General features: G+C 37.4%; 2 protein-coding genes across 3 annotated transcripts in view; both read right to left on the bottom strand.

The window, feature by feature from the left end:
* Positions 1-1,071, bottom strand: part of FAM53B (family with sequence similarity 53 member B) — a 120,278-nt gene extending 119,207 nt beyond the window's left edge. Inside the window, exon 1 of the mRNA XM_021703872.2 lies at positions 1,002-1,071. The gene's annotated coding sequence lies outside the window, so the exon portion shown is untranslated. The remainder of the gene's footprint in view (positions 1-1,001) is intronic.
* EEF1AKMT2 (EEF1A lysine methyltransferase 2) lies at positions 698-23,500 on the bottom strand. Of its 2 annotated transcripts, XM_021703873.1 has the most exons (6): positions 23,343-23,500; positions 22,273-22,338; positions 21,169-21,283; positions 7,146-7,253; positions 4,693-4,909; positions 698-1,188 (listed from the first exon to the last, which is right to left on the bottom strand). In XM_021703873.1, the coding sequence occupies exons 1-6, from the start codon at positions 23,477-23,479 to the stop codon at positions 1,094-1,096; spliced, it is 738 nt and encodes a 245-aa protein (XP_021559548.1). In that variant the 5' UTR covers positions 23,480-23,500; the 3' UTR covers positions 698-1,093. The 2 variants fall into 2 exon arrangements, with proteins under 2 accessions (XP_021559548.1, XP_021559549.1); XM_021703874.1 differs by lacking the exons at positions 22,273-22,338; positions 23,343-23,500 and having other exon boundaries at positions 21,165-21,261.
* Positions 23,501-24,315: the final 815 nt, after the last annotated feature.

Consider the following 24,315-nt stretch of genomic DNA (forward strand, 5'->3'; position numbering starts at 1 on the left):
CATCCTGTACTAGCCTTTTTTTTTTTTTTTAAGATTTTATTTCGGGATGCCCGGGTGGCTTAGTTGGTTAAACGTCTGCCTTCGGCTCAGGTCATGATCCCAGGGTCCTGGGATCGAGTCCCAAATCGGGCTCCCTGCTTAGCTCTACCTGCCGCTCCCCCTGCTTGTGCACTCTCTCTCTGACAAATAATAAAACCTTTAAAATAAATACATAAAGATCTTATTTTTAAGTAATCTCTCTATCCAATGTGGGGCTCGAACTCACAACCCCGAGATCAAGTCACATGCTCTACCAACTGAGCCAGTCAGGTGCCCCAATACTAGCCCTTTGATATGTAGAAACAGGAATAAGTTAATACATAACTTGAGAAGATATTTGAAGAATTCAGTGACTTAATTATCATAATGTAACTTAACACAGGGCTAGCAGATAACAGGATCTCTTAGTTGTCTTTCCTACTTCCTGTTTATCCTTCACAGTGTGTAAAGGCCATCAGCAGCAAAATACAAGCTCAATAAATATTTCTTTATCAACTCATACATTTATCTGATTTTGTTTGATTATACACATGAAAACTAGGGGATTTTTCTCAGGTATTAATTTTTTTTTTTTTTTTAAAGAACCACCATTCAACCCAAAATATTATACTTATTATGTTTCATAGACAGTCTAATAAAACACTAAGAAAGTTGGTGTTTATTATTCTGGCCCTGGAGTAGTTTCGTCAAATCTTAACGAGCAGCTATATTCCATTCAACTTTACCAAAGCACAAAAACCAAGAATACATGCTTTCTATAAATTCATTTACTGCTTTAAAGTTTTTGACTATTTAGCAGTTACAGGAAATTTTTTTTAATCGAAGAGAAAAATATTTACATTTCAAATACAAAAGAAAACTTTAAAATGATTCTTGGTTGGTCTCTAAAACTCAACCGCTCACATGTTCATATTCTTACCAACCCATTACATCTATTCAACATGTGCATCCTGTGTACTTACTAAGCATTTATTTGCACTTGCATTTCTGTGTCAGGTTAACTTTGATGTGGAGCTTCTTAACAAAGCTAACTGAATTTGTCCAGTGAAAAGTCTCACGTTTTCTGGAAAACCAATGCTGTTACACTGTTTCCAGATCTGCCTCCAAAGCTGAACGTGGGTGTTGGCAGCTCTTCGAAAAGTTCAAATCCTGTTAGACAAGATTAAAATACTTTTAATAGGGACTGAATCCCACAGTTAAGGGAAATCTGTATGAACAATGTACTTGCAAACCTTTTATAAAACTTTATTAAGCTGTGACTGAATTTCACTTGATAATTTTTCAGATCTACTGCATGTGCACAGAGTGTGCATACCCACTAACACTTTAAATTGAACAAGGAACAGACAAGCCCAAAATCAAATTGCAGAAAAGAGGCTTTCCTTCCATCCCTCCTTCCCCCACTTTCTGTCTACGATCCCTTACACCCCTCGGCCTGCTGCACCACCTCGCTTGCAGGTAGCAGCTATCATGCGCTGAGGTCTTACCAGGAATCAGGCACTGTTCTGAGGGCTTTATATGTAGTAACTCGATCCACACCACACGTATAAAAGTACTTAATACAGAAGAGTCAAACAATGTGGAAATAAAAATGAATTTGTAGATGAAAAAGTTCTGGAGATGGATGGTGGCCGCAGATGAACAACAATGGAAACGTACTAAATGTCACAGAACTGTACGTTTTAAAATGGTTAAATGGTAAATCTTACCTTATATATATTTTACCACAACAAAAAAGAGTTTGTAACCAAAGATCAAGACCAAGACTGAACTAACGAAGGATCTGGGAAGAAAAGGAAGTAGTAACTTTCAAAGCAGCACAGCGTGATTTAAAAATTAATGTGGATTCAAGAGTCCTGGGTTCAAGTTCCAGCTCTACCACTTACTAGGTGAAAGATATGCTGCCAGGACCCTCAGGTTCTATGCAAGGAGGTTACACCTACCAACGCCCCTACCTACCTCGCAGTGATTTTGTAAAGATCAAAATAAGGTAACACGGCATTTTCCTGAACTACAAAATAAAATGGAAAGTTAACATTTTATTATTTTGTTTTTAAAAACTAAGACAAGCAAGGCTGGGAAGTTAACCATGGTTTCCCTCAGTGATGGGACTATTAGTTTGAAGGGTAGATTTTTTTCCCTGGGAGGTGGGGGTGTCTGCATTCTCTACGCTTCTATGCCTTGGGCTTCAGCTGAAATAACTCTTATAAAAAGAAAAAATATAAAAGAATATATATTACTGTATCAACTGGTCTTTTATACTGTTTCATTGTGCATTCTAATTCATATTCTTAATCAAACTTCACCAAATCTTAACATATAGCTATAAATTAAAATGCTCATTAAAACTGATCTTAAGAAAACTTTTCCAAAGAGGGATTTTAAATAACATAATATATCTTAATGCTGGAAAATGGAGCCACTGTGGGTACATGGGTACAAACCCTACCTGTTTTCTGAAATTTTTACACATGCTTAAAGTACTTAATAAAAATGTTCAAGAGAAAATGGAAGTGTCTGTGTGAATTTTCCAGGACTAATCTTTTAACTCCTTGGACCAACCCTACAGAATTAAGTGCTTATATTTTAATAAATAATACACCAAAATTTTAAAAGTGGTTGTATTCCAGTGATAAGTAATAAATTATCTTTGTTGGGGTTATTGACATTTTTCAATCTTTTTCATAACGAATCTGGATTATTTCCACAGTAAAATAGGTTTTCTGGAGTTGTTTTTAATTCAGTAGTTTTAAGAAAGTCCAATTCCTTGGACATCAAATTAGAACATCCCACTATCTGGCAAATGATTCAAGTAATCTGGCAAATGACAACACAAAATGTTTATATAAATAGGGCTATAAAGGAAAAATGCAAGATTTATTTCAACAGTTTTATGTTTCAATAAGGAAAGAAGCAAAGAACCTTAAAAGACCAGTGAAGCAAGCTTCACCCTACACCAAAGGGACCCTGGAAGCCAATCGTGAGAAGCCACTGACAGGCCCCCGGGCAGTGATGCAAGTATTCTGTTAGTGTTCTATATCCAACTCCAAACACCATATTCTCAGAGACACATGCCTAAAGAATGTCTTCAATTGTATGTATTTAACATTTCCTGTTGTAACATTTTGCTTAAATTCTGTATTAAACTCTAAAACTGAACATAACTTAAAGTAGTTCTTAGACACAGACACAATTTTAAGCACTCTTTACCAGGCTAAAGTCTGTTCCTCATTATCAAAGACAGACAAATATGTTTTTGTCTGGTGGTTCCAAGGGTAAAAGAGAACACCTGTATTTAAAAACCGGGAAAGAAACTTGCCCTACACAGTGTTAACTTCGAGCATTTATTAAAACTGTCAAGCTTCAGGAAGAAGGAAAGACTATGGATACAGGGCCTCAACAGTTCTAAAGGAAACAAATTTAACATGGAAGATAGTAAAATTAATGGCATGAAATACAAGACAATAAATCACATGTAATTCTTGTTTTCCAGAGGCAATAGTAATGAAACCACAAGCTCACATTCCAAGCCTCAAATACTTCAAGTTTTACATTATATAACCTGCCGAAAAGTCACTGAATGCACACAAAAGGACATGTGTTAAGTGTTCTCCCTCCTACTGCCTATTCCCTTATTACCAAAAAGAAAACAAACAAAGATAAAGTGCATGCAATATAGTTATAAATTCATTTCCCATCAGCTTGTGGCAACTGAAGTTCAAAATTTAACAAAAATTCAGACCATATCATTTATCAATACTCCATCCTAAAAATTCCTCCCATTTCTTTAAAAAAAAACTTCATGCTAATCTAAAAGAGTCTGTGAAAAAAACAAGCAAATACTAGTCCTGGATTCTCAAGGTACTTTCCCAGAAATGCCTGTGCACTGCATGAACAAATTGGCAGGTAAAATATTCCTTAAAACATGCAAGGAACAGTCTGCCAAAGAACTCAAAATATTTGTGTATAGATTACAGATTCTCAATTCTCACAAGATCCCCATGTAGTAGATACAGCACTAATTATACTTTCCTAATGGGGCCAGAAAGCATCCTGTCTTGGCACCAAAACCTTGAAAAAAGGTAGATATTTCCTCAAGAATTAATAGGGACTATTTCTACTACAAAGTCCCTACTTTTTGTTTCTGTGCAATGTTAAGAATAATTGTTCTATATACACTAAAAAGAAGATAAATCCTAAATACCTAAATGACCATTTTCAAGACCCAGAAAACATCTATAGAATTAAAACTCTCATGTAAGATTTTTTAAAATACTACTTCCATTTGCATATTACTGAATACTGTCATTACTGATCACCAGTATATCAGTACACTAAAGTCAGAAGCATAATATACGTGCTTTCTGTTTGAGTCTCTAAATAAGAGATTACATAGCTTAAATGAAGAACTTAACTTTTATAGGCTCATAAATGTTAGTACCTAACTGCCAGGATTTCTTGGAAAATTTTAGAAAGGTCTCTGGATCTCTGGCTATTATTTCTTTGTCCTTTGCATACACAGTTAAAAGAGAAGAAAAACAGGCAATTCCCACAAACAGAACAGTAAAACACTAACGCCACGGGACAAAAAAAAACCCATTTAAGTATATGAAATCTGAGGTAAGCACACATTAACAACATACAGCCATTTACCTTCACTGAATTCATCTAGCAACTCTTCCTTGGTCCAATTACACGAGGTTATTAGAAAAAAGCCTTTCACGTTCAACGCCCCAGAGAGGGACTTCACATACTGCTTCCTCTTCTCAATCGCATTGTCAGGATTAAGGCTTATGGCATCAAAAGTCCCTTTGTCAATACAAATATGAAATCCAGACAGCTTTGTGGAAAGATTCAAAAAGTCTTCTACCTATATTAAAAATCAATGTTTTTATGAGAACAATTAACACACAATCTCTCCTGAATTTAAGTGACAATCTGTAAAAGATTATAGATAAAAAGACCAATTAATTATGATGGCATTTTACATATAATAAACATATTTTCAACTTTATAGCTAACTTTCACGTGCTTCATTTCAAGATCATTAAAGCTAAGATTGGTGGAGAGACTGACAGTGTTTCCTGGACATTCCGAATCTCTACAAATTTGGAAACAAATCAAAGCCAGGTGTACTGCCTGATAACACCAGCATGTAATGGAGCCTGCAAGCCTGGCTTACGGAAAAGTTATTTCTGCCAAAAAGTAGAATATCTGACATGTTCTTAAAGGTGACAAAAATTATGCAGAACTCAAAAAGGTCATTAGAAATAAGATGATTTTTAGCTGATATGATTACCAGTTGTGTGACTACAAATCAGAAGTCCCTCAAGCCCTGACTCAGCAGCTTACAAAGCAACTAACGGATAAAATGAATGGCATAAAGCTTAAGAAATCAAAGGACTATTTAAACTGCAGTTACTTAACTTTATAAATATCATGCACTTTAGGTTGTGGAAATCATACATCAGCCTATCATTCATTTTCAATAACCTACTAATACACTGTAAGCATCTGAAACAGTGATCTGCCTCAATTTCATTTAATACTTTGCCAATGTACTTAATTCTGAAAAACTACTTTGAAAAATTAAGCAATTAGCTCATGATTATTCATACAAACTTAATACAGTAACCACAGTATATTACCTAAAACCCTTTGATTTAAAAATGTGGATTTTTATGTTTATTTACATTAGAACATGGGTTTTTTCACTCTTCCCTCACACCAAAGTATTCATTATACCTGAAACAAAAGATGACTACCATTCTTAAGAGCTAAGTTTAGAGAAGTTCCTATCTGAAATGCCTGTATCAAAGTACTCACTTATTCAACAAGTATGTCATGAACATCTATTATATGCAGGGACTTTTCAGTCACTGAGAATATAAGAGTAAACAAAAAAGAAAGTGTCCCTGTATGAGAATATATCTTATATTTTCTAAAGGGAGAGACAACAAATAAGTAAGTTAAATAATTTTAGATGAAGTGCTATGAAGACGATAAAAACAGAATAATAAAGACAGTGAGTGACTGGGAAGAGAAATATTTTGGAAAAGGTAGTCAGGAAAGGTCTAGGAGGTGATATTTGACCACAGATCTGACTGACAAGACTGATCCAAACAAGCTCAGATCTGGGGCAAGAATATTCGAGACAGAGAGCAGCAGATACAAAAACTGGAAAAGGACAGGCCGGACATGTTTCCGGAGCAGAAAGCAACCCAGTGTGACTGGAATACTGGTGATAAAGAGGAAAACTGAGAAATGAGGGGCTTTCGAAGGTGGGGTCGGCATTCAGATTCCATTCTCAATGCAACGGGGAAGCCCTTGGAGGCTTGTGAGCAAGGCAGTGATCACTCTGCTTGCCCTGTGGTAACAAACCGTGGGTGGCAAGAGGAGAAATGGAGAGGCCAAGTAAGGCCACTGCAGCCATGGGAGGCAAGAAATGATGGCAGCTTGGACTTAGGAGGGCACACTGGAAACAGCAAGGAATGATCACACGCCTGATACACTCTAGAGATAAAACCAACAGAATGAGGCATAGGACTTAAAGAAAAGAGAAGAATCAAGGATGACTCCTTGGGTTTTAGGTTAGTACAACAGGTGAATGGGAAAGACTATGGTAAAGCAGGTTTATAGAGAAACTAAGAGTTTCCTTTCAGACTAAATGAGAGACTATCGTTATCCAGGCAGAACTGTAAAATATGCAGTTTTTAAATCATTCTAGAGCTCAGACAAGTCTGGGCTAGATATTAAATCCAAGAGTCATCATCTCCTTATGGATCATAGGACACAAATGTAAACTAAGTAATCTTTGGTGGCACTACATCACTTTACGTATTTACAACTTTTTGACCTAGTTAATCCAAAGTTATTAGCTAGTATTTGTGAGTGTTCGCAAACATGAGAGAATGAACACATTTGCACACAAAGAAGAGGAGAAAATAGCTTCCCCATGTTGACTAGACTGAAAATTTTAAGTTACTTAAAAATGTTTCAATTTGGATTATAATTAATCCAAAAGATATTGTTAGCAAATATACTTTAGAAATGCTTAAACTTTATAACTTTTATTATAAAAAAATTAATAGTAATATAATAGTTACCTTCAACTTAATGTTAGATAAACCCTCTTTCTCTATAATACTTCCAGAAAGCTGTATTGCAGAAGGAGAGTAATCAATTCCAGTAATATTAGAGAAACCAAATTTTGCCTAGAGACAGAGAAACAATTTTATACTTTAGTTTAAAATAAGGTTTTAACATACTGCTTTGCTTATGAATTATAACATCCCTTTAGCACTGGGACTATTCTATTTATTTAATAGATCAAGTGACATATACTATCCAATAATCTACAGTTTAAATTTTATTGCAGAATCTAAATAGAAACTAAGAGTTCGAATTTATATCAAGTGACAATTCATTTGCTTTTGTAGTATTTGATTTCTATTTCGAAAGAAAATTCATTCTCTCAAAGATAATGAGAATGTATGTATAATATTTTTGCCCTCAAGCAGAAAAATGTAACATTAACTTCTGATGTTGACATGCTCTAATTCACACATAAATCTGTCACAAATTTTACTTAGCACAATTAAGTTATACGAATAAATGAAATGCATACGTAGTAAGTTCTTGAAAAATTTTCCTTCAGTGTAATTACAAACCATAATTTTTCACCAGCCATGTGATTATTAACCACGTTACATTTGTATAGTAATTTTATTTTTGAAATGCTCACAAAAAAACTATGTGAGATAGGTTGGGCAGGTATTAACATCCCCAAAGAATTAAGGCGCATAGGACATTAAGAGTTTTGAGCCTAAAGCTATAGTTCTGGCTATTTACTAGTCATATGAACCCACCCAGAGTGTGTGGAACCTGTGGAAAAAGTATGATGGCTTCTGGTCCTCACCTCTACCCCCTAACACTATGCCAAACATTTTTAGAACAATTAGGCTTAAGTAATTTCCAAGGAAATGTGAAGAAGAAAAGCAGTTGAAAATTACAGTGTAGCCTGAAATTCTCTTCCTGCTCTTCACTATTTACTCAATTTATTTCCTTCAAAACTTAACCTACGCCTACACCTACATCTACACCTTCCCATTAAGACTCCCTTGACTTTTCACTATGTGACTAATTCTAAACTCTAGTAACACACCGATTATATTCCATAGAATTTTGTTCCCTTTGATTATTTTTATTTTAATCTCAAGGTCTAACATCCCCACTTTGATGCCAACCTCCAACTCTTGTAGGTGTCTCACTCCATACTCTTTGAGATCTTCATTTTCTCCCAGTTTCTCTAAATTCCTGTTCTATCAGGAAGCCAGGATAATCCTATTAATTGACTCTTACCAGTTCCCTCTTCTCCTATTCCTATTTATTCTTACAACAGAACTTAAAAAATCATATATAGATGTTTTAGGCTTCTAGAACAATCATTCAAAACCTCAAACTATCTGCAATATTTTTCACATTTGGCTTCTGGCACTTAGTAAAAAATAAGCAGACATTCAAGGAAACAACAAATGACCAGAAAACAAGGGGGAAGAACTGACATTAGAAAAGACCACAGGAGACCCAAATAAAATAATAATCAGAAACCAATTTTAAAACAACTGAAATAAATAACAGTTCATGGAGAATTCTGAGAAATGAAAACTGTAACAAAGAACCAAACGAATAACAGAAATGAAAAAAGCAATAATTAAACAGATTCAAGGGTGGGCTTGACAGTAGATTAAACAAAGAAACAAAATTAGTGAATTGGAAGAAAGGTCAAAAGAAAACACTATTAGGCACAGAACAAAAGGCACAGACAATTAAAAACAGGAAAGAACATTAAAAAAATGTAATGGAGTATAAGATCTAAAAAATATATAATAGGAATCTTAGGAGGAGAAGAAATGAGAACAGAGCAGAAGAGAAAATGGCATATGGGTGAGAATTTTCTAACACCAACGAAGGACCCCAAGCCACAGACTGAAGAAGCAATATAAACCTAAAGAAGATTGAAAAAGAAAAGAAAACCAGTATAGTGTATCTGATAAAAACCAAAAACAGGAAAACCTCAAAAGCATCCACGGAGTGGAGGGTAGGGAGATATACAGGAACAACAAATTACTTTCAAAGACTAACAATTAGACTGAGAGCTGACAATAAGTCATAAAGAATGGAAGCCAGAAAACAGTGAAGGAAAAACAGCCATCTAAAATTATATGCCCAGCAAAAAAAAAATCCATCAAAAATGTAGGTGAATCATTTAAAAAGCCCTGAATATAAGCAATGACTATTAACATCACAAAAATACAGACAATAAAACATTATGTGCCACAGAGGCAAATATAAATGACCATCTATTAAGTTCATTAAAAAAAAAAAAAAAAAAAAAGGGCGCCTGGGTGGCTCAGTTGGTTAAGCGACTGCCTTCGGCTCAGGTCATGATCCTGGAGTCCCGGGATCGAGTCCCGCATTGGGCTCCCTGCTCAGCAAGGGGTCTGCCTCTCCCTCTGACCTTCTTCCCTCTCGTGCTCTCTGTCTCTCATTCTCTCTGTCTCAAATAAATAAATAAAATCTTTAAAAAAAAAAAAAAAAAAAGCAAACTGAATTTGTAAAAGCCTGAATCAGAGATTATCAAAATTTTACTTTAAAGGAACAGGGCAGGGCAACCCTGTTGGGACCCCTCTCACTCCCGAGAGATTTTTTTTCTGTGTCCTTGCTTAATAAAGTTCTATCATTTTACTCATAATAAATAAATAAATAATAAATAAATAAATAAAAAATAAAGGAAAAGGGCATAAATACTTTAGGCTTTGGGACCCCTCTCACTCCCAAGAGGTTTTTTTTTCTGCTTCCTTGCTTAATAAATTTCTATCACTTTACTCATAATTAATAAATAAATAATAAATAAACAAACAAACAATAAAGGAATAGGGCATAAATATTTTAGGCTTTCCCAGCCACACAGTCTCTGCCACAATGACTCAGCTCTACCACCACAGCACATATACAGGTACAGACAATATGTATATGAATGAGTGTGGCTACATTTCAATCAGTATTTTTAAAAACAGAGAAAGGCCAGATTTGACCCTCAAACTGTAGTTTACTAAACCTTATTCTAGATCTAACTCCCAACCTACAAAAAATACAGGGCGCAGAAAACATTTTAAATGATAGAAGTACAATTAGAAAATCCACACTGTGGAAAATCATTTGGGACTAATAAACTACCTTTTACAACAAAAATATCCCAAAGTAAGGAAAAGCTGTAGGGAGAAAAAAAGCCTTAAGAGACTATCAACCAACTGCAACATGTAGACTTGATAGCAGAATAGAAATAAGAGGAAAAAAAGTCTGTGACCTTGAACACCTATCAAATCTGATCAACAGAGAAAAATGGGGAAAAAAAATGAAGAGAGCCTCACAGACCTGTGGAACAATATGAAAAGTTCTTTTTTTTTTTTTTTTAAGATTTTATTTATTTATTTGAGACAGAATGAGAGACAGAGAGCATGAGAGGGAGGAGGGTCAGAGGGAGAAGCAGACTCCCTGCCGAGCAGGGAGCCCGATGCGGGACTCGATCCCGGGACTCCAGGATCATGACCTGAGCCGAAGGCAGTCGCTTAACCAACTGAGCCACCGAGGCGCCCAATATGAAAAGTTCTAACTTTGCTATTTCCAGACTCCCAAAAGAAAGAAGAGTGATATAAAAAAAGTTGTTTCTCATTGATGAGTATAATCATGAGGTTTTTCTTTTTTAGACTGTTAATATGATAGGTTATATGATTTTCATATAATGAACTGGCACTACATTCTCAGAATAAGCCCCATCTGGTCATAGTGTCTAATTCTGTTTATATATTACTGGACCAATACCTCAAAAATTGCAAACTCACTCAAATGAAATAAATACCCATAAGAGGACTATAAGAAAGTCAACAAAATTCAACATCTATTCTAGAAATAAGAAGCAATCTCATCAATGTGATAAAGGACATCTAAAAAAACATCCTACAGCTAACACACACACCCCCCCTTTTTTTAAACCCAACACATCCTTAATGGTGAAATGCACACGTAGATTGGAAAACTAAGACTGGAACAAGGCAGGAATGTCCTGCTGTTACCACTCCTAGTTAACACTGTATTGAAAGCCATATCTAGTGTAATTAGGCAAGAAAAAGAAATAAAAGGCATACAAATTAAAAAGGAAGAGCTAAAACTGCCTCTATTCATAAACAATGATTGTCTACATAGAAAATCCCAGAAAACCCACCAAAAAACTCCTAGAACTAATAAACGCAAGGTTACAGAGTACAAGCTCAATACAGAAAAATCAACATATTCCTAGCAATAAACAATTAGAAACTGAATTTCAAAAAGCAATACCATTTAAAATACTCCAAAAATATATATTGATACAAGTATAAAAATATGTACAAGATCTATATGCTGAAAATGAAAAAATGCAGATGAAAGAAATCAAGGAAGACCTAAATAAATGAAGAGATATACCATGTTCATGGATTGGAAGACTCTAGATAGTAAAGGTGTCAATTCTCCTCAAATTACAGATTTAGTTCAATTCCAACCAAATTTTCAGCATGGATTCTTTTGTAGATAAATACAAATTGATTTTCAAATTTATTTGGAAAGGCAACAGAATTGGAATAGCCAAAACATTTAAAAAAGTAAAAAATTGGCAGAATCACACTATTCAACTTTTAAGGTTTACTAAAAAGCTACATTAATCAAGACAATGTGGAGTTACAAAGGGATAGACACATCAATGAAACAGAGTCCAGAAATAGATATACAAAAATATGGCCAACTGATTTTTGGCAAAAGTGAAAGACAGTTCAATGAAGGAAGGGCAGTCTTTTTAACAAATGGTATTAAAACAAAGGGACATTGGGGCACCTGGGTGGCTCAGTCAGTTAAGCATCTGCCTTCGGCTCAGCTCATGATCCCAGAGTCCAAGGATCAAGCACCACATCGAGCTCCCCTCTCAGCAGACAGTCTGCTTCTCCCTCTGACCCTCCCCCATCTTGTGTGCGCTCTCTAATAAATAAAATCTTCAAAAAAAATTTTTTTAAATAAAACAAAGGGACATCTATATGCAAAAAAAAGAATCTTGACTTGAACCTCATATCTTATACAAAAATTAATTCAAAAAGGATCATGATAAAAAATTAAAACTATAAAAATTTTTAGGGAAAAAGAAAGGAGAAAAAGTAGATTAGGCAAAGACTTATTAGACAGGACACCAAAAACAGGATACATTTAAAAAAAAAATTAGGGGTGCCTGGCTGGCTCAGTTGGTGGAGCAAGCAAGTCGTGAATTCGAGCCCCACGTAGAGATACTTAAAAGAAAAAATATAAATAAATAACTCGATAAACTGGAACTGTATCAAAATTTTAAACTTTTACTTTTCATCTCTTAAGAGAATAAAAAGAGAAAAGCCAGACTGAAGAGAAGCTAGAAAACATTTACAATCATGTTTCAGAGAAGACTTGTATTCAGAATATACAAAGAACTCACAAAATTCGACAGTAAGAAAACAAACAATTCAATCCGAAAATGAGCAAAAGACTTGGACAGAAATTTGACCAAACAAGATACAAAGATAGCGAGTAAATAAGTACATGAAAATATGTTCAACATAATCAGCCATCAGAGAACTACAAACGAAAACCATCATTAGATGCCATTATACACATATTAGAATGGCTAAAAGAGCAAATATGGACAATTCCAAGTGTCAGCAAAGATACAGACCAACTGGAACTATCCATACCTTGTTCATGTATGTGAAATGTGAATGCAAAATAGTACAACCATGCAGAAAAATGGCTTGGCAGTTTCTAATAAAATTAAACATATATTTAGAGAATTAAACATGTTCACACCAAAATGTTTACACAAATGTTTATAGCAGCTTCTTCATAATTGCCAAAAACTAGCAACAACTCATATGCCCTTCAACAAGTGGATAAACAAACTGCACGCGATATATCCATACAGCAGATATATTTCAGAAATAAAAAGGAATGACTACTGATACACACAAAAATGTGGATGAATCTCAAAAGCAATATGTTGAGCAAAAGAAGGCAATCTCAAAAGATTATAATACTGCATGATTCCATTTTATAGGACATCTCAAAAACACAAAACTAGTGATGGAGAACAGATCAGTGGCTACCAGGGGAAAAAAGTATGGTTACATAGGATGCAACTATTCTGTATCCTGACTGTAAAGGTGATTACATCAATTTGTACATGTATTAAAATCCATAGAACTCTATGCAAAAAAGTCAATTTTACAATATGTAAATTTTTTAAATTTAAGAGCAAATTATGAATAACTTGATGCTAATAAAATTTTAACATTTAGAAAGATTGATAAATTTCTTGAAAAACACAATACTCTTGCTCTACCAAAAAAAAACCTCCACATTCCAGAGGATGTCACCAATAATTCTTCTGAATGTTTAAGGAAGAAACAAAGCCAATTACAAATTCTCCCGAAGAATAAAAGGAGAGAGATTTCCCATCTTGTTCTGAGGCCAGCATAACCTTGATACAAAAACCTTACATGAAAATTTCAGGTAAGGAATATTACTGGCTAATCTCTCTCATGAAACTATATAAATCATAAACAAAATAAATACTACCAAATGAAATCCAATAACATATGAAAAGGATAATACACAGCAATCAAACTTGGTTTTCTTCAGGAATGGAAGTTTAATAGTGAACAATCAGGGGCACGTGAATGGTTCAGTCAGTAGAGCATGCAACTCTTGATCTCCAGATCGAGAGTTCAGGGCCCACAATGGGTGTAGAGCTTACTTAAAAAAAAAAAAAAAAAATCAATTCCTAAAATTTTTTTAATAAAAATGTCAATTAAAAAAAATAAAGACACCTTATCCCCAAAACAATAAATTCAACATTAATAAAATCAAGAAGAAAAATCATCTAATCATCTCAATGACTATCAAAGAAAGCAGCTAATCAACACCCATTCATGATTAAAAACTTACATTAGGATTATAAAGGAACACCCTCAATCTGATAAAGACTACCTATAGGGGCACCTGGGTGACTGAGTCGTTAAGCGTCTGCCTTCGGCTCGGGTCATGATTCCAGGGTCCTGGGATCCAGCCCCGCATCGGGCTCCCTGCTCGGCGGGAAGCCTGCTTCTCCCTCTCCCACTCCCCCTGCTTGTGTTCCCTCTCTCGCTGTGTCTCTCTGTCAAATAAATAAATAAAATCTTTAAAAAAAAAAAAAAGACTATAAAAACCTGGAACTAACATCATATGTAATGGTGAAATAGCAGAAGCCTTCCTCTTACACTAGGCAGTGTTACAAGGCTATCTGCCTTCATAATTTCTATTCAACACTGTATTCAAGAGTACACAGCATTTCAACAAACAAGACATCAAAGCTGAAATTGAAAAAATAAAACTACATGACATTACATTATAAATCCAAAAGAATCTATAAATAAACTATTAGAATTAATATCTGAATTACTGGATACAAGATTAATAGAGAAATCTGTTGTACTTTTATTTACTAGCAATGAACTATTAAAAAATAGTATTTTTTTAAGATTTTATTTATTTAGGGGTGCCTGGGTGACTCAGTTGGTTAAGCGTCTGCCTTTGGCTCAGGTCATGATCCCAGTGTACTGGGACGGAGCCCCACATCAAGCTCCCTGCTCAGCAGGGGGATGGGGGGGCTGCTTCTCCTTCTGTCTGTTGCCCCCCTGCTTGTGTTCTCGCTCTCTGTCAAATAAATAAAATCTTTAGAAAAAAACTTACTTATTCATTCAGAGAGAGTACAAGCTGGGGAAGGGGCAGAGGGGGAGGGGCAGAAGGGGAGGGAGATAATCCCTAGCAGACACCATGCTGAGTGCTGAACCCAAACCCACGACTCCAAGATCATGACCTAAGCGGAAAGCAAGAGTCAGACATTTAACCGAGTCACCCAGACACCCCTGGAAAATAAAATTTTAAAAGCATAACAGTAACTACTGCAACAACAACAAACATCTAGAGACCAATCTAAGAAAAGATAAATAAGATCTCTACAGAGAAAACTACAAAATATTACTGAAAGAATATAAAGAACTAAATAAATGGAACATTATCACGTTCATGGATTCAGAGACTCAATATTGTAAAGACCTAAATCCTCCTCAAATTCAAGGCAATCCAAATCAAAATCCTAGGATTTTTTTACCTGAAAAGTGATGAGTCTAAAGTTTAAATAAAGGGCACCTGGGTGGCTCAGTCGTTAAGTATCTGCCTTCGGCTCAGGTCATGATCCCAGGGTCCTGGGATCGAGCCCCGCATCGGGCTCCCTGCTCAGTGGGGAGTCTGCTTCTCCCTCCCCTACTGCCCCCTGCTTTTGTTCCCTCTCTCGCTGTCTCTCTCTCTGTCAAATAATTAATAAAATCTTAAAATAAATAAATGAAATTTAAATAAATATGCATCCTCCCTGAATTAATCTGTAAATTCCTGATCAAAATGCCAGGGTATTTTTTTTCCTGAAAAGAAGTAAGATTATTCTAAAATTTAGATAAATATGGAAAAAGCTAACTAACAACAGCCAAGACAACAATGGAAAAGAGACCAATGTTGGAGAATTTACATCAACAGAATATGAAGGGGCACCTGGGTGGCTCAGTCGTTGAGCGTCTGCCTTGGGCTCAGGTCATGATCCCAGGTCCTGGAATCGAGCCCCTCATCGGGCTCCCTGTTCAGCGGGGAGCCTGCTTCTCCCTCTCCCTCTGCTGCTCTCCCTGCTTGTGCTCGTTCTCTCTCTCTCTCTAATAAATAAAATCTTTAAAAAATTAAAAAAAAAAACCAGTATGAAGACATAAAGCCACAGTAATCAGGACAGCAAGATACTGGCATAAGGATAAGCAAACAGACCCAAAGGAAGAGAATAGAGGATCCAGACACAGACCCAAACACACACCACTACTTGGCTCATGACAGAAGTGCAGTGGGGGAAAGAATGGACATTTCAACAAATGGTGCTGGGTTAAGTGGACAGTCATAAGGGAAAAAATAAACCTCAAACTTTACCTCACAACATTCACAACAATTCATCAGAACCTAAATGTGAAGAAAACAATACAGCTTCTAGAAGAGCACAAAGGAAAATATCTTTGTAACTCTGGGCAGGCAAGGTTTAATATAGAATATTCAAAAGCACCAACAATTTTTTAAATGATATATTAAGCTTTAGTAAAATTAAAGAAATTTTATTCATCAAAAGATGCTATTATAAAAGTGAAAAGGCAAGTCATGCATTAAAGTATTTGTGATACAAAGGTCATATACCCAAAATATATAAAGAACTCCTACAAATCAGTAAGAAAAACATAGGCAAAAACCTGGACAGGCACTTCACAAAAAAGAATAGCCAAATAGCCAAAATGCATATGAAAATATGTTCTACATTTTTAGTCATCAGGAAATAATAAAACCATGAGATACCACTACCCACCTACCAGAGTCACTGAAATTGTATAAACTGACAAGACGAGGTGTTGGCAAGGAGGAGTATAAACTAGTACCACCATTCTGGAAAATTGTTTGGCAGTATTGGTAATATTCCAGTACTGGAAACAGCCCAAATGTCCATCAACAGGAGAACAAATGCATAAATGAGGGAACGACTGCATAATTAAATAAACTGTACTATTTTCATATAGTATAATACTCTATCACACTGAAATGAAGCAACCTACTGCTTCACCTAACAGTGAAATACTGAAAGCAATCTCTGAAAAGAGGGAACTTCACAAATCCTTGTTCAGCAGAAGATCAAAAATAAATAACGTGCATAACCATAACATCATTTAAATCATATCAAAAACAGGTGGGGCGCCTGGGTGGTTGTCAGTTAAGCGTCTGCCTTTGCTCAGGTTATGATCCCAGGGTCCTGGGATCGAGTCCCACATCAGGCTCCCTGCTCAAAGGGGAGTCTGCTTCTCCCCCTGCTCCTCCCCACCACTCATGCTCACTAGCTTGCACTCTCTTTCTCTCTCTCTCACAAAAATAAATAAAATCTTTAAAAAAAACTTACTAAAAAAAGAAAATAGGTAAAACTCAATGTAATGGACAAAGAATAATCTTTTCAAAATATGGTGGAGGGCGCCTGGGTGGCTCAGTCGTTAAGCGTCTGCCTTCGGCTCAGGTCATGATCCCAGGGTCCTGGGATCGAGCCCCGCATCGGGCTCCCTGCTCTGCGGGAAGCCTGCTTCTCCCTCTCCCATTCCCCCTGCTTGTGTTCCTGCTCTCGCTATGTCTCTGTCAAAAAAATAAATAAAATCTTTAAAAAAAAAAAAAAAAAATGGTGGAAACAATTCAACATTCATATGAGAAAAAAAAAAAAAAAGAACCTCAACCAGTATCTCCTACCTTACAGAAAAATTAACTCCAAAATAATCATAGATCTGGGAGCCTGCGTGGCTCAGTTGGTTAAGCATCTGCCTTCAGCTCAGGTCATGATCTTAGGGTTGTGGGACTGAGCCCCACATCGGGCTCCTTGCTCAGCAGGGAGTCTACTTCTCCCTCTGCCTGCCACTCCCCCTGCTCGTGCTCTCTCATTCTGACAAATAAATAAATAAAACCACAGTGAGAAACCAGCACAGCTAACACCAAAAAACAGCCTAACATATGATGATAGACATCAGAATAGTGGTTAACTTTAGAAGGGAAATGGGGGTGAAGGGAGCGCACAAAGGGGCTTCTTCTATGATGCTAACAATGTTTGATTTCTCGATCAGTTTGGTGAGTTACACAAAGGTGTTCATTTTGTAAAAGCTATATACTTACTGACCATTTTTTTATATGTAAATCATACTCCATTTAGTAAGTACACATTAAAAAAGAAAGTAACTTCCCTTAAAAGACTCCACATGTAGGTGGCTTCACCAGTGAATGCTACCAAACATTTAAGAAAGAAACACTCATCATTAATAAACTCTTTCAAAAAATACATTCTTATTTAATGATGCCAGCATAACCTGATACTAAAACTCGACAAGAACACTACAAAAAAGTTAAATTACTGAGACAGTCTTTCTCATGGGCTGAGTTGCAAAAATCCTAAACAAAATATTAACAAACTAAATCCAGTGATGTATTTAAGTTGGAATTCATTCCAGAAATGCAATTAACATTTGAAAATGATCAATGTAATTCATCAACACGAACAGGCTAAAGAAGAAAGTTCATATGATTATCTCAATAACAGGAAAAATATTTGATAAATAACAAGATTTATAAGAAACACACTTGCTTTCAGCAAAGGAGGAATAGAAAGAAACTTTAGTCTGATACCCAGTGATCTACAAAACAAATTTACAAGCTAAGATCATACCTAACAGTGAAACTTTCAAAGTAATCTCTGGAAGGGGGGAAAAAGACAAGGATGTCTTCTGTTACCACTTCTTTTCAACTTTCTACTAGAAGTCCTAGACAGTGTAATAAGAGGAGAAAAGTTATAAAAGATTGGAAAGGAAGAAAGAAAACTGCCATTATTCACAGTCTACATAATTATACAGTTAACCATTGAACAACACAGGAATTAGGAGTGCTGACACCCCTTGCAGTCAAAAATTTGCATTTAACTTTTGATTCCCACAAAACTTTGCTAATAGTCTATTGGGATTTTGGGGTGGGAGGTTGGTTTTGTTTTGTTTTGTTTTTTTAGAGCAAGAGGGAGAGAGCACCCTCGTGAGCGGGAGGAAGGGGCAGAGGGAGAGGAAGAATCTTAAGCAGGCTCCATGCTCAGCACGGAGCACAACATGGTGCTCAATCTCACAACCCTGAGATCATGACCTGAGCCAAAATCAAGCGTTAGACACCTAACCGACTGACCTACCCAGGCACCCCATAGCCTATTGTTGACTGGAAACCTTACTGATAACATAACAACCGATTAACATGTATTTTGTATGTTATGTGTATCACATATTGTATTCTCACAATAAAGAGAAAGGAAAATATTAAGAAAATCACAAGGAAAATACATTTACAGTACTATACATACATATATTTATTGAAAAAAATTCCACAGGGGCACCTGGGTGGCTCAGTCATTAAGCGTCTGCCTTCGGCTCAGGTCATGATCTCAGGGTCCTGGGATCGAGCCCCGCATCCAGCTCCCTGCTCCGCGGGAAGCCTGCTTCTCCCTCTCCCACTCCCCCTGCTTGTGTTCCCTCTCCCGCTGTGTCTCTCTCTGTCAAATAAATAAATAAAAAATCTTTAAAAAAAGAAAAAAAATTCCACAAATAAGTGGGCCTGCATAGTTCAAACCCGTGTTGTTCAAGACTCAACTGTATATGTAAAAAATCTGAAAGACTCTACTTAAACTATTAGTCTCAAAGGATAAATCATTAGCCTCTACAAATAAACTACTAAAATCCAAAAGAATCTACAGGTAAACAAGAGAATGAATAAAGCTGAGTAGAATTAAATCTTATACAGCAATGAAAATGAATGTGTTACTACTACACACAACTTGAGTGAATCTCACAGAAAGTGGAGAACACACTAGAAAGAATACATACTGGAGTCCTCCATTTATACATTCAAAAACAGGCAAATTAATCTCTAATGTTAAAACTCCTTGCCATTAGTGGTTACCTTTAGAAAGCAAGGAAAGAGTAATTTAGAAAGGACTGGTAGGGAGTTCAGGGGATAATACTAGAATACTAGAGTCTGTAGTATTTTTTACTTCTTGACCAGGGTGATAGTTCATAGGTGACCACAGGTGTGTTCACTTTGTGAAAATTCACTGAGCCACATGCTTTCGATTTGTGCACTTTAACATATATATGTTATACCTTAAGTTTCAAAAACATTTACCAAAAATTTTTCTAATCATACTCCACTGCTTAAAACATTTTAATGGCCTCCCATAGCCTAAAAGTAAAATCTAACCTGTTAGGCATGGCATATGATATGGCTCCTACCTTTAACTTAACCCTCACCTCTGTCCATCCCACATATACACTTTATATTCTAACTTACCAAATTATTTACAGGCCCAGTATGTGCTATGCTGCTTCAAACCTTCACGTCAATTTTTTTTTTTTTCCTAGCAATCTCCACACTCAACATGGGGCTTGAACTCACAACTCCGAGATCAACAGTCACACACTCCACCAACTAAGCCAGCCAGGCACCCCCCAAGCCTTTAAATATTGTTTCCACTGCTTGAAATTCTCTCCCTCTTTACACCCCACCCACACTCACCACACCCTGCCCCTGCAATTTCCACCCAACTTGGATATTAGCTCCTCCAAGACCCTTCCTATCTCTGTTGCCCAAAGTTAACGGCTCTCTTTCCTATACTCAGTGATCTATTATTGCACATATCAACCTACTGTGTTAATTGTTTATATGTCTGTCCATCCTCTATTATATTAGAACAATTCAAGCACAAGGTCTACGTTTTCCACTTGGCACGTGGAAGCCACTCAATAAATTTCACCATTATACATATATCCTTATAAATTAAGTCAGTAAAGCCTTCCACAAGGAAGCCTAAGTGTTTCATTTTCTCCATAGTACGTACATGCCACAGCAATGAGCACACAACAGGTACACAACAGTGATGGTGTAGTCAGTAGAACCTGTGCCAAAACTCAGTTCCACAGACAAAATACTCTCTTCAAATCATACGCTCACCTAAGGTAAGGTATTCATGTCCTACCAGAAGTGTAAAAAGGTCATCTTTCTTTCATACACACACATTTCCAGAGTTTTGAGCTAAAGAAACCAATTAAGATCATCTTGTCGAAGCTTTAGGAAAGAACCTACACTACCCCCAGAGGAATTAAGTGGCCCAAAGGGCCAAGACTAGGACTCAGATCCCCTGGCTTCTCATTTAATGCTTTCTCACAATCCATGCAGCCTCCCTTTTAGACTACGTGACTTCTGAAAGTAAGTGGTACAATTGCTCTACTACTTTTTTTTTTTTTTGCTCTTCTACTTTAGATTAACATGATTAGTATCCTCATTTCCAAGATTTTTTTAAAATTTCATTTCAAAATTTGGCTTTAATACATGAATACTAAAAGTACCAACAAGTTCAACCAAGAAAACACCATTTCCAGTTCCAATATCAAGCACTGAAGCATCCAATGGAATCTTGCGTTTTTGCATCCACCTTATTAGCCGATTCATACTCTCTTCTCCAAACCTATTAGAAACAGAGAATCCGTTAATCAAATACCAGAGGAATATAGAGCAAAGATTACAACTATATTCCATTTAAGCAGCTTATTCAATATGCTCAATTAAGCCTTTTTTGAAAGAAAGAAGTAGCATCTGTGACTGCTTAAGCTTCACCTCTACTATTATTTAGGAGAGAATGCCCCCAAGAATAGAACAGAACAGATAAGGTCTCCACTACATCAGCATTAACACTTGTATATGTTGATGGCTCAAAATTTTATTGCTTATTGAAAAAGGACGATCACAGGATGACAGCAACTTCCTAATACAGGTTTCCCCCACTAACTGCAAGCAGAGCATTGCTATGAAATCTTTCCTAAGGCAAAATGGCACAAAGCGAAGAAGCAATGACCAGAAATTTATGTGGTGAAATTTTCTGAGCATTCCCAGGCCCCAAAAATAACCTCTCTTACGCGTGATACCGCAAGACACATCTTGCTAACAGAGGCACAAAATAAATCAAGATAAAGCACAAACGCTCACAGACACTGTTCAAAGCTATGGCAGCCTTATGCTGGGATGCTGAGTGTAGTTCCCCAGGGAAGGAGCCTGGGAGCACCACTCTTGCTGCTAGGGGTGTGCGCTGCCTCCCTAATGGCTCTCTGAAAAACAAACCGTGAACGCTATTTTTGCTTTTCACCTTTCTTTGTACAAGCGAAAATCTTCGGATTTCTTTTAGTTAGCAAAAACAGGTACTACTGTAAGTCTTTCATAAAAGCCAAGAGGCATAATGTGGATTTTCAAAAAGCAGGGGATCCCTGTATTCTCATCAAATTTAAGTCTGGACCATTAAGAGAGAAGAGAGAGATTCTTTAAATCTACCCGCTAAAGCCAGAATCAGTCCAAGGTTCCCAAGACTTTCAGGTTGTCTTTCTTTGGGGGTAACCACTTAAAAGACACACACACACTCACTCACTCTTCTGAATCATAACTCCACTATTTTTTCTAACTCACCAGATTTCTCCTGTATCTCCATATTCTTGAAAAGTTTGCAGCTCTCTCTCATAGACAGCATCCCAACTATATAATCAAATGCAAAGCAAGATTCTTGAATCAAACTGAATTACGATTTAAATATGTGTCTAATACATTTGTAGGTTTTTAGGACAAGTTTAAAACATTATCAGTATTTTCAGTAAGTGCACGTAGATCAATCTCTTAACCTCCTTATGTTAAAAGAATGAAAGACAGATAAGCAGAATAAGTTTACACATGTAAAGCACTAAGTACAATACCAGACACATAAAAATAGTATATATTTTAGCTTAAAAAACAACACAAACAAGTATGTGTCCAAGGATCCCTAAATCCCAAAGTCCAAACTTTCACTGTACAGGCATGGTGTTGTTATAGCACATTTCAGTCTAAAACGTGCAGACACAAAGATTTCGTGCCAATACAGTGGTTACTCGCAAGGGAACTCAACAAACACAAGCTTTGCCTTAAAGTTTAGGATTTACTCCTTGTAAGTAGTTTCCCCTCCCCATCATGTGCCTTCTCTTCCTACTTCACCTCTCTAGAATCGCTGCTCCCTCTCAGTCCTCCAACTCACCTCTCGTCCTTACCTATTCCCTGTCATTCGTTCACCCATCTATTAATTCGTTCATAATTACTGAACATCGATTTAAGGTGAGATCACTTTCTCCTCGCTCGCTCCTCAGGTCATCCTTTACTCCCACCCCTTCCAGCTCCCATGTCCCTACCCCACCCCTTGCCCACCAGCCCTACGTCGACCCCACCCCCTCGCCCTTTCCCCAAGCCTGCCCCTCTGGTTCAAGACCCCCACAAGGCCTCCCCAAGAGCTTGAGCCCGTTCCGCACCTCACGAGCCCTTTACACGTCGACTCCCTGAAATGCCTCTTATTCCAGCCTCGGGATTCCAGCCCGTCAGTCGCCTCTTAGCTTCCTCGCGTCACGCCCCCAAGGTCGTCCCCATCTTCCGGGGCCCTTTCCCCCTTCCTATCCCCTTCCCGGGGCCCAGCCCGGGCGGTGCTGCTCACGCTCCCTGCCCGATGCCACACTCACTGCTCTCGGGTCCCCAGCGCCGACGGGGCGAAGCCATCCTCTCCGGGACTGCCCCTTCGGGACCGCTCCGCGGCCCCAGTGCCGTCCCTGTCACCGCCGCCGCCGCTGCAGCCGCTACCGCCGGCGCCCGAGTTCATCCCGCTCCGCGCCCCGGAGGGCCCTTGGGACCACCATAGAGTCGAGGCACGGGCAGAGCGGACTCGTGGGTGGGCGCCTCTAGGCGGCGGGAGGCCACCCTCTCTACTACTCCCGGCCTCCACTTCCTTAGCTCGTCTTTGGTCCTGAGTGGAGGTTCGCAAACCCAGGCGTGGACCGAGGGGGCTCGCCTCTCTCTCTGCCCACCAACGCCAGAGTCAGATGCACCCCCTTCCTGAGGTGCCCGCCTAAGCGCCACTACATTTGGGGACTGCTGTTTGTAAGGGACTGTGAAAAAGAAACAGGTCCAAAATGGAGTCAGTTTTGCTAAACCTCACTAAGACTTAATATCCTACTTAACTGCAGTTTGAGCCTCTTCCAGGAATGGAATTTTAAACCAATCAGTCGAATTTTTCTCGTGGGCACTAGTGAGGTAATCTGCCTGATAAAACCCCCGCCTTCCCTTAAGGGAAAGTGATCTTGCCTGAAATAATCCATTCTTTTTATTATTATTATTATTATTATTATTATTATTATTATTATTATTATTTTATTGAAGTATAGTTGACAATGTTACATTCGTTTGAGATGTTGAAATAGTCCATTCTTAACATACCAGCCCCCCCCCCTTCTGCTGCCTATAAAAACCTTCCATTTTGTACAACTCCACAGAGCTCCCTTCTACTCGCTAGACTGGGTGTTGCCCAATTCATGAATCATTGAATAAAGTCAATTAGATATTTAAGGTTACTCAGCAGTAGGGTTGCCAGGGTGGCCCAGTCTGTTAAGCCACTGACTCTCGATTTCGGCTCAGGTCATGATCTCGGGGTAAGCAGAT

Source organism: Neomonachus schauinslandi, chromosome 6 (assembly GCF_002201575.2).
Source record: "Neomonachus schauinslandi chromosome 6, ASM220157v2, whole genome shotgun sequence".
NCBI lineage: Eukaryota > Metazoa > Chordata > Mammalia > Carnivora > Phocidae > Neomonachus > Neomonachus schauinslandi.